The sequence below is a fragment of the Morone saxatilis genome, unplaced genomic scaffold, assembly GCF_004916995.1.
Source record: "Morone saxatilis isolate NCDOM2014 unplaced genomic scaffold, NCSU_SB_2.0 Contig11, whole genome shotgun sequence".
Lineage (NCBI taxonomy): Eukaryota > Metazoa > Chordata > Actinopteri > Moronidae > Morone > Morone saxatilis.
Window position 1 is genome coordinate 8,676,459 of NW_023339663.1, and position 11,485 is coordinate 8,687,943.

Consider the following 11,485-nt stretch of genomic DNA (forward strand, 5'->3'; position numbering starts at 1 on the left):
CACACACACACACACAGTTGCTGACTCAGCTTCAAAAAGTTCAGTCAGTTCAGCTAAATTTGCTCTCACCCATTATGTGCACCCTCTGTAGGCTCGGACATAACGTCTTGTCTTAGATTAAAGCAAGGGCAAATGTTAAAATGTTTTCAAATCACAGACAAAAAGTGTAGTTGGAAGCAAACTAACTTAACATTGGTAACTTTTAAATTAGTTACCCCATATTGTTTTATCTTATCTGCACAAAGTAAATCTTTATCAGGACTTTATATACCCAAACTGGCAGCCTATTAGAAGTTAGACTGCATATTATTATTATTTCATATAAGATATTTTAAATTTAATTTGATCTTCTGATTACAACAAACACAGCACAGATATGTTCTCTGGATTTGTAGTTATTCTCTGTTGTATTCAGCATGTTTTATTATCCAGTAGATCCGTGACAGTAAATACTCAGATCACAGCAATAAAAGAAACCAAACAACACAATGAACAGTCACAGATCAGTGGCCAGCTTCATTAAAGCAAAGCTTGAGAATGGAAATTTACAGCTGACCTATATTAAAAGCAGAAGCTGTTAAACCAAACTTCATTTCAACCAGTGTTTCACATCTGAACCCAGCTCCATATTTTGGAATGTATTTATGATATTTTTATATTCAGGAACCTATCAGAAGAATCTATCTATATTTTACTGAAAATCACATAATAGTAGTATTGATCATACATTCTGTGTAATACTGTTTGTCAGCATTTGTCAAAAGATAGTTTGTGTAATGTCTTTATCCTATGGTTCATGTGGTTTCCTTAAAATATTAATAGGTGATGACTTATTAATGCATCACTATTCCATGGTCTGAACTAACTGCTAACATCAGCACGCTAATTTGCTCACATTGTGAACATGGTGATGTTTAGCAGGTATAATGATTAACATGTTCACCGTGTGTTAGCATGCTAACATTAGTACTAAACACAAAGTACAACCGAAGCTGCGTTAGGGGGATCACTGAAGTTATTAGACTTCATCCTAAGGTGGACATGAATGTCTGTACCAGATTTCATGGTGATCCATCTAATATAGCTAGATGAAAAGTCAGGGGTGATTAGGATATATTACAACTGGGTGTTTTGTGGAAATCCAGTTTGAAGATGTGAAGATACTGTAATGGGTTACTGAATAAGTAAGAACCTTGACCTGCTGTGATGAAAAGTCAGGGAATCACCAAAGTTACAACAATACATGCCTTGAACAACATTTATGTCAGTACAATTCCTCAACTTCCCCAAACAGTTGTTAAATTATTTCAGTTGGGACCAAAGTGGTGGACCAGCCAACCGATTGGCATTACCATTCCAAAAACTTTCAAAAATGTATTATACAAATACAATGTTATATCCTCAACAAAGAGCAATGCAAATATTGAATACTGAACACTCATATGAGTGTATGTATAAAAATGTGTGTCTTTATTTTATATTTAAAATATCTCCACCAGTGGATGACTGCAGGACGGGGTGTGGTCCATGCTGAGATGCCCATGTCAGAGGAGCCGGTGGTGGGATTACAGCTGTGGGTGAACCTGCCAAGACGAGACAAGATGGTGGAACCAGCGTACCAGGAACTTAAAGGCTCTGAGATCCCCAAACCCAGCCAGGGAGGAGTTACAGTCGCTGTGATATCTGGAGAGGCTTTAGGAGCAAAGGTGTGTCTCTGCTTGTCTGTGTGTGTGTTTATAAAAAGTAAAAGGGTTACTGCAGAGCTGAGTAACCGAAATAATGTGGCGAGTAATGTAACTTATTACCTTTTCAGTTAGTAATATGAAATGAGTAATTGAATTTCAAGTAACCTCTCTACTAAAGTAGAAGTACTGATTCAACTTCTTTACTCAAGCAAAAGTAAAAGAGTAAAAGAGTATGAAAGTAAAAAGTACTCTCTTGGTTTGTCTTAAGGCCATTTCAACCGGCTGTTTCTGTGCACAGTACTGTGTTACTTCCCACCTCTGAAAAAAAGCCATGTATCTGTTGTATTTTAACAGATGATAGTAATTCTGCACAAAATAGGAACAAAGAACTCTAAGAAAACGCAGGCACTTTCATTTCCTATATTTTCCTCACTTTCTTGTCCATGTTTCCTATTTTCAAATCCGAACTGCTGAGAGTTTCTTTAAGGTCAAAAACATGTGACTATGAGTAGGGTGTCAAGCCAGATAATAATATTATGTAGGTAGCAACAGAGAAATGCCACTTTAACCTGTTGTTCACAACCCATTTGCAGGGAACAGAAGAGCAGGTACTTAGATGTGTGTGTAAGAGAAAGTTATTAATTGTCTTCCTTTTTACTTTTCCCATAGTCTAAAGTCTTCACAAGGACACCAACCTTGTACTTGGACTTCAGACTGCAGGCAGGGGCCCTGCATATGCAGCCAGTCCCCTCAGGTAGGAGACATTTATAAATACACCACAGTGTGTCTCTAAATGGTTGATAACAAAAGTGCGAGATTGGTCTTCATGAATGCTTACACTAAAGCATCTCATGGTTGTTTTGGGCTCTGACTAATCCTCAGCCATCCATTCTTCCTGTTATACAAAGCATTTATGTACTATGTGTCTTTGCTATGAGACAATCCTGTTTACGTAAAACCTTATTGAATATTGTGCTTTTGTACGAAGAAATGGAACAATAAATGATACTAGGGAACATAACATGGAAATAAAAACACTGCTAATAGAATCCGTTTATTTTGGTGAAAAGCAACAAAACAAGTGATGCAAAGTGCCCACTGTTCAAAAGATGTAGAGGATCTCAAACGTTTGCATTTTAATGGCTCCATTCAGAAGGATCAGTATACAAAAGGTTCACTCTAGGTTTGTGATCAAAGACTGCTTTCTAACTGTGGAGGAGTAAGTGAAATGTGGATAAAATGTTCATCAGCAGACATTTACAGTTGTAACAGAAACACCTCAGGGCTCGTAAAGCTTGTAAAGCTGTTGGAGGACAGGACCAAGAGAGACACTTTCATTTAAATAAGCTGTTTTCCACTGCCCTTAACCTCATTATATATCATGAGTATATCTGTCCCTGTGCAGCCTGCAGTGAGTGCTGAATTTCCAAAGTTGACCAAACCTTAACTTTCTGTGAAGTTTGGGTAAAAAGCTCATTTGATGTCTAAGTTTAAGGGCCCCCAGTTTCAGAGTGCAGTTCATTTATAAAAATATAAATCATAAATATGGACAGCGGCATGTGCATTTGTTAGGATTACATTACTTATGATCAAAAACTAGAGAGTCAACAGCTTCAGTCAAGTGCAACAACACAAGTATGTATTGTGTTGTTGCACTTGCAGCTAATCTTACGATTCCAACAGCAAGAAGGGCAGTTTGCCATTTGCCTTTTATTTCACAAAGCTCTCGCCAACAACTAAAAGCCAGTCCCAGATTTACTCTTGTCCGCCTTTAGCTGTTTACAAGTTCAGTGTATCAACTTAAAAGGCGATGATATGTCAGTTTTGTGTTCACAACTTGTTTCTGCTGCCCTTCAGTGGCCAAAATCTAGTGCAGGTTCTAGAGCAGAGAACTGTTTTAAATTGGTTCAACAACTTCTTAAGTACACATATACTAAGAATAATATTTCTGTATTTGACAGGATGGACTACATTTATCTACACACTCTCAGGATCCATTCATGTTGGTGAGTTTCGCAAGCCTGCTTTACAACCTTTTTTTTTCTCCTTGAATGCATACCAAACATTACCTGTCTCATATTGTCCGACACTTTGGATTAATATAAGAAGAAGAAATCACTAATAACCAGGGTGATACAAACATTCTTGTATATGTGCACTCTTTTCACGGTATTTGATCACTCCCTCACTTTCCTCCCTGTTCTTCCTTCTGCCATATCTAAGTTAGAAATATGTGTGTGATCTCAGTCCAATCACATCTTCCCCCCTACATTCGCCAGAATGTCCATGTGTTCCTCTTTAAAGCTTGATGGATTCATACTGACACTAAACTATGATCTCTTCAGACTTTAGACCACACCAGTTCAATCTGAAATTTACCCAACATCACTGGAGAAATGATTGTGCTACTGTATATAAAATATGACTGTGTCAGAGTTTGGCTCCATATCAGTCCCCTTGCCCACATATTTTAGCTACGCCCTTTTGCATCATTGTTGCTGTTTCACATATTATGAAAGGCTGCATGTCCTGCTTATTGGTCGACATTTTGTGATCAGGGAATTCCCCTTGCATGAGAACAAACCCTTTCAGACAGTGGACTTATTGTCAGAGGCTTTCTTGGTTTGTTGGAACCTGTTGTTTTCAGTCAGAATTCCCCTTTTATTGCTCTTTAATAAAATTTCATTATGATTTGGTTATTCTCCATCGTTAAACTGCAGGATCTCTCAGACTGGTTGTAATTGCTGGCAGATGTTTTGATGACACGAGAAGATGAAAATGGTTGCTGTGATTAAAGAAGTTATTTGAATCTTAAGTGTCCAACTCTACATGTAGTCTGGCCAAATCCAGACCAGCTGGCTTTGATGAATGCATCGACCACAAGTGGAAGTGTCTGGCTTTTTCAGCATTTAGTGTCAGTACTGTACTGTAAGTGTTGCAGCGTGCAAGTGCTAAACCAGGTCAAAATGTCTGAAACACGCTGGTGCATATATTTCTATTTAACTCACAGTTGTTTTGTTATCCTATACCTGTGGTATCCTGAAATGATGCGTGAAACAAATGTAATTATTACTACTGACACACACGTCAGCCCATAAGCAGCAAGTAAGCTAGTTCTAGGTGAAAAATGAAATAGTAATACCAATGTCTGAACAGGTTTAATTTAATTTTCTTCCCTGTTGCTCTAATTGACCATCCATATTTTAAAGCCTACCAATGTTTGCTTTTTTTTTGTTTTCCCCCAGTGAGAAGCTCCTACTCCCAAAAGTCTTAGATTCCCATTTGTTTTTTTAGAAATACATCAAAAAGAGTTCCAAGACCACAAACCCTAATTAATCATATTAAATAACATGTTTATTATGTGGTTTGTTTCCTAACATGACATAACAATCCAGTTCTGCCAGAATTGAATGTGAAGAACTGTCGTAGCCTGACATTTCATGTTCTCTTCCATTTCACTGTGGCTGTAATTATCTGGTATTATGAGGCAATATATATGTTTGAGTTGTTTTTAGCATGAAAATAATGGTATGGATGGGTTTACACATTTTTATTGGGAATTAACACCAATATAAAGAGAAGATAAAATCAATAAAATCATTAAAAAATAATGGTATTCTGTATTGAGTATTGCAGTAGGTGGAGTCCATTGAAATCATAATGAAGTAGGTTCAGATTTGAACTGAAACATTATATGCCTAGAACCATTTAAAATGAAGAACAAAACTGTGAACTCTTTTGTTTTCAAGGCCCAGATCAGGAGCAGCAGAAGGTCGAGCCCCATCACACTGTGGTGTTTGGAGATGGAGACTGTGTCAAAGTTCAAAACAAGGTGAGTGGCTTAAGTTATCTGTATCAGAACCAGTGGTTCCCAAGTTTTTCATTTCACATTGTTAGTCATAGCCCCCTGATCTTCCCCTTTTCCTTTTTCCTGACAGAGTCCATCTCATATGGCATATGGTCCACCTAAGTCTCCTCTGCCTTACTTTGGTGATTATGTGCTATGTTTCTTCTGTTCCAAGGATTAAATCTTGTTAGGTCAGAAGATGCCATGTGGCCTTCTCAGGTATCCATTGTGGAATCCCTGAATACATTTGATATCAGCTTTGGTTTCCATCCATCTTTCAGAAGGAGCTTCAGGTTTATTATAGGATGGATTGTTGACAGTCTGCAAAGTAAATCCACTGTGGAAGTGCCTTAAACCTGTACTCTTTCTATTGGCCATCAGGAGGCGACACAACTGGCTCTAAAAAGGAGGTCAGATAATATGGAGTCTTATGAAAAAAATTACCCCACTTCTCCCTTGATTTATTACCTCAGTAAAAGGTTTCCTAATGAGTTTATTGCTCAAGTCTTCTTCCATACAGCATGATGTTCATTTAGTACATTATGGTCCCATTCAGAGTAAAATAGACAATAAAGCAGACTATGCTATTACCAAGTCATTCTAATCCAGCTGTGGCTGCTATTTTGTTTTTGATTTTCTTTCTTTAGTCATCTTGTGACTCCACAGCTTTTTCTTGGTACCTGTTGGGAGGCCCAGATCTCAAGGCTTGGAACCACTAAATCAAAAAAATACAAATGAAAGGCAGTAGTCAGTCCATTTCACACAAAGATGAAGAGCACTCCTTCTTTTTTTCTCCTCAGGGTTCTGAAGTTTCCCATTTTGTGCTGATCGCTGGATTACCAATCAAAGAGCCTGTGGTACAACAAGGTACGTCGTTTGCGTTGTTGCAAAGTTGCATGTTGGCAGCAAGTCACTGAACAAAGGAAATGCTGCTCAAAAACAGAACTTAATCAATACCTGTAATGTAAAATACTTTCCTATGTTGTGTCTGTCCTTCAGGTCCATTTGTAATGACAACAGAAGAAGAGATCAGGCAGGCTATCAGGGACTACCAGACCGGCAGAAATGGCTTTGAAAGGGCTGTAAACTGGAGGTCCAAGATCAGAGACTCTTTCTGAACACTTAAGTTTGCACTCATGGCCCTGGTGAAATTCTTTGCCTTAGTTGTTTGCTTCTATAGGAGCACATTTATAGAGATATGTATTCGGTAAATATTTGAATAATGGCAAAAGTATGATGTTTTTTAGTGTATGTGCTGTATGTGTTTACAGGACATTTAGTACTTTCCATCCTCTATTTGAACTCTTTACGTAGTGCTTTCGTGTAGGAGTGGACGACATGCCGCATTGTTAGTAGTGTAGTAGTTTACCCCTTTCTTGTAAAATATAGATTTTTATGGAAAATGCTCCTAACCTATGTCCACGCCCCTTGTTAAATTTAAGGTTTATTACATTTTCCTTCTGCTGTTTTAAATAACAGTGTAACAGAGTTGTTATGACTTTTATTTTTGACATTTTTTAATGTATGCAAGTTGTTTTGCATACATTGTTGTTATGAAGATTATTTAGCATCATATGAGTAAGTATAAAGGTTTTACAAATGATTTGATGTTTGACACATTAATGTGACATGGAATTTGCTAAAGAGACATTAACCTAATTTATCCGGCTGCTGTAAAACAAAAGGAATCAAGCTGCTTGATATCACATGACCTCAATAACCAAAAATCTTTACAGACCACATTAAAGTATTGTTGTTGTTATGTCATAAATATTATGAGCAGATAATGCCCAAACTGCTGTTCCTCATTTGCATACAAATTATGAATATTGTTCTCATATTTCCTCCATTATGTATGTTCCTGGCCGATTACATCCTAAGTCAAATGGGCCTGGATGGGCGAGTGGGTGGGGTATTGGCAGGACAGGGGTGGTGCCGGCTTCCCATTTCCCCTCACATGTTACAGAGGTCTGGATCACATTTAAAACACATGTTACGGCTCTACGGCTGTGTCCAGAGGAAAAGACACTGATAGGGGATTTAACAGGCAGGGGACTTGATCACTTGACAAACAAGCATTAAAAAAGGAAGACAGGAACACACAAGCAAATAAAAAGGCGAGCTTTGAGGCAGCAGGACCAGCAGCAGTGGGAGAGACATAAGGGCAGACACCAAGACAGACAGCTTCTCATAGCTTTTTCAGAGTTAGCACACATCTTCTAGGAAGGAATTGTGTCGCTACTCTTGCACCTCAGGGCCTTTTTATACGGACTAACCACAGTAGGATCTGGAGACAGAGGAAGTTTAACATACAGATATTGTAAGCACTGAAATTAGCAGTTAAAAGAAGCCAGAAGTCAGCCAGTCAGGAAGTGGGATAATAAAGAAGAACAACATTTGAACACAGGAATTTCTTTAGATAATCTAGCTAGGGCTCTGAAATATCCCACAGGCCTTCAATCCATTTGGACAAAAGAGAGCGTGCTGATGAGACGTCTTCAAGGGGAGCTTGACTTTAATTTTTTCTAAGGTAATTTTCAGCTTCTAACTTCTAGTAGCCTCTGTATTTAACTGAACACCTCAGGTTCTGCATCAAAGCCTAAGAGGTGCATGTTTTAAAGCCTCTTTAGCCTTCTCCATTTGGCTCGTGGGTGTCTGGGTTGCTGTGACAGGTTACGTCTGGCTTATACACACACACACACACACACACACACACACTCTACTGTGCAGCTGGAAGATCAAGAGTCTGTGTTGCACATACCTGCACTGAGAGGACTGAGTGTGTGTGGTCTGAGGGACTCAGCTGGTCTGGGAAACTGAGTCAGAAAAGCAGCCAGCTCTTAAGTGCTTCCTGCCAGCATAAAAAGGAGTAAAAGTCCATACTTCTGAGTGCCTCTCTGAGAAAGCAAGCAGAGCCAAGGGATAATGATGAAGATGAAACGGACTCTGTGCAGAATCTCCTGTTTGGTGACTCTGGTGGTGGAGCTGAGCTGGATAAACGTGGGCCACAGCGTGCACAGGGAGAGAGGAAGCAGGGTAAGTGTGGCATGAAGCTTTAAGTGTATGTAATATGTATCAAATGTAAGAAGCCTCTTGCAATCGCTTTCTGTAGCTGATGTCTAACATGTTCCCCTTGGTACTAAACATAACGTTAATTTATTATCTAACATCTAACCAGAGGGCAGAAATTACAACACGGCATTATTCTTATATTCCTGATGCATTCAGGGCTTGATTTCACTTTTACAGTGTTTAGCCTCTTACCTCTTCTCACTCATTATCTCATAAATGTCACCCTTGACCAGTTGTGCTGACTGTGGTCTGTCCACTGAAGCCAAAATTGTCAATAATCATGTGTGCGCTTGCATGTGGTTAAAAGAGGAACTATACGTCAACATCAGGATCCGCGTCAGAAGGATTATTGAACTACTTCAATCCCCCCCCCCATCTTTACACGTCCCTCTCTCAGTCACTCTCCCTTTCTGTTTCTCATTAGTGGGTCTATCCCCCAGTAGAAATTAGGAAACCTCCCAATTTTCTGTTGTTTCTCTGATTTAAGTGGAAGCAGTCAGCCAGCTAACCTGCCCCACCCTCTGTTCTGTAACACACATCAAAGGGCTCAGATCATTATAGTTGTCCAGAGGAAATAAAGCAAACATTGTGCAGACAAGTGCAATATTACATGACTGTTCTCCACCCCGGTTGTAGACCTATCATCTGTTATGAGGCTTTCCCGCCTCAAAAATGAGGCTGGGAAGACCTACATTTTACCCAAATCCTCTCCTCTCCTCTCTAGATCACACCCTTGGCTCTTCAAAGTCTAAGAAGTTAAAACAAAAACAAAACAGTAAAAACCTTTCACTTGGGACATCATTTTAAATGAAGTGCAAGAGATTACTGTGCATTTTATCACATATCTTATCCAAACCATATAGGTCTAATCTTTTCTGCTTCCATTTTGTTCTGGTTTATGTCATCATGGGAACTTTGCCCTTCTGCGGTAGCATGACAGGCGGTTTTATGATGTTTTCCCACCCCTGAATCACAGGTCTTCTCCTCTGTATGGAGAGGTGCCAAGGATAATTTGATACTTTGAACAGTATGTATGCGTGTGTAAATGTGCTTTTAAGTGAATAGCACCGCTGCCCTCTCTCAAAGTGCACGCTGGTAGTTTAGTTTTCAGATGTCTTGGGTTTAAATCCGATAGCATGTCGTTCTTCTACTGTATATAATGCATACGTTTTGGTAGCAAGGTCATGGAATTTTAGAATGAGCAGTGTTCAGAGACAGAGAGGTATAAAGGCAGACACACAAATCTGCTGCTGCAGCTGTTGATAATCACACTGACTAATGGGTGTGACATCAGGCCAAGTGCTCCAAGTCACTCCACACTACAGCAAATGTCATATCAGCTCATCCTTAGTCTAAGCCATATGTTCTCCGAAAATAAAGCACATAATGTAGATATAAATGCATTTCATTTGAGCCAGGGCTGTTATTTTTTTTTTTACAATGTTTCATTTTCTAACAAGACTCTAGCCATATGTGAGGCTGTTCTTAGACACAGCAGAATTTTGAGCTAATGCGCTTACTGTGACAGTGCTAATGTGCACTACATTTTCCTCCCACCATTTTGGCGTGTGAAATGCATCCACGATGTAGTGGCCTCAAAAATTCCACAATGTAACATTGTGCAGCTGTCAGTGTCTACATAAAATAACTACGTATTTATTGTCTATTAGGAAGTAGTGAATGAATGAACAAGTGATTGGCTAATACCCTAAACACATTGCTTGGCAGGGAGCAGCAACTTCCATCTGACCGACTGGCTTTTGTACAAATTAAACAAACATTAAATGATGATTGACTGTGATCCCTGCAGGTAATGAAGCAGTGGGAAAGAAAGGTGCGGTCAGCCTCCAGCCTGGATGAGCTGCTGAGGCTCACAGACTTTCCTGACTGGAAGTTATGGAAGTGTCGTCTGAGACTGCAGCAGCCAGAGAACCTCTCTTCTCCACCTTCAGTAGGCTCACACCGCTCCACACGCTACGCTGCCGAATCTTACAGCCTGGAAATACTTAAAGGTTGGATAAACATCACATAGTACATGTTACACGTGAGTTTGCGTGTGTTGATGTGGTTATGAGCATTGTGTGTCTCCCATTTAGCCATTGATGAAGAGTGGCAGCGGACCCAGTGCATGCCAAGGGAAACGTGTGTTGACGTGGCTAAGGAGCTGGGCACCGACCCCTCAATGTTCTTCAAGCCACCTTGTGTGTCCATCCACAGGTTTGTTTTACATGAAACCAGAACTTTAATATTTTTATTAAACTCAGTGCTATGGTCGCTGTCCCTGCATTCTACCACACACACAAAACCTCTCAGCAGTCAATTGTGTATGCCCTTGGCATTAAGCCCGAAAAACAAAACAACTAGCCTGGTTCTGTGCAAAGTTAACATAGCCACCTACAAGCATGTCTAAATTGTTTTAACATAATCATAGTCATAAAAGTTGTTTCTTTAAAGGTCCGGTTTGAACATTTAGGTCGGTCTATTGGCAGAAATGGAATACAATATCTATAGGTATGTTTTCAATAGTATAATAGTAGTAGTAGTATAATCACCTGAATATAGGAATTGTTGTGTTTCTGTTACTTTAAAATGAGCCATTTTTATCTACAGACACCGTGGGCTGTTGAGTCTGCTATGTTAGACTGCAATGCTTCTACAGTAGCCCAGGATGGACAAACCAAACACTCACTCTAGATAGGACGGTATGCTTTTTTATCCTGCAAGTTTTTCCCTTGAGTTTGAAAGAGGGTGAAACAAGTGAGTGAACAACATGACTAGATGCCACTAAATCCTATACACTGGTCCTTTAAGGTGTACAACATTGCAAAAAATTTGCTCGTCAGGCCTCTTGGTTTGTGATCATTAGTGAGCTTTAGAGGTG

General features: G+C 39.4%; 2 protein-coding genes across 3 annotated transcripts in view; both read left to right on the plus strand.

Annotated features, from left to right (window-relative positions):
* pir (pirin) overlaps positions 1–7,308 on the plus strand; it is a 14,459-nt gene extending 7,151 nt beyond the window's left edge. Inside the window, exons 5-11 of one of the 2 annotated variants that reach the window (XR_004796398.1) lie at positions 1,500–1,706; positions 2,355–2,439; positions 3,647–3,691; positions 5,435–5,517; positions 5,624–5,675; positions 6,333–6,399; positions 6,532–6,601. Coding sequence is in view for 1 of the 2 variants with exons in the window: in XM_035652402.1 (XP_035508295.1) it covers positions 1,500–1,706; positions 2,355–2,439; positions 3,647–3,691; positions 5,435–5,517; positions 6,333–6,399; positions 6,532–6,650 (606 nt within the window). In the remaining variant the exon portion in view is untranslated. Of the gene's footprint in view, positions 1–1,499; positions 1,707–2,354; positions 2,440–3,646; positions 3,692–5,434; positions 5,518–5,623; positions 5,676–6,332; positions 6,400–6,531 lie in introns of both variants that reach the window. The other variant, XM_035652402.1, reaches the window with a different exon arrangement.
* Positions 7,309–7,591: 283 nt separating this feature from the next.
* Positions 7,592–11,485, plus strand: part of vegfd (vascular endothelial growth factor D) — a 6,195-nt gene continuing 2,301 nt past the window's right edge. Inside the window, 3 exon segments of the mRNA XM_035652222.1 lie at positions 7,592–8,568; positions 10,415–10,616; positions 10,701–10,821. Of these exon segments, the coding sequence (XP_035508115.1) occupies positions 8,458–8,568; positions 10,415–10,616; positions 10,701–10,821 (434 nt within the window). The 5' untranslated portion in view covers positions 7,592–8,457.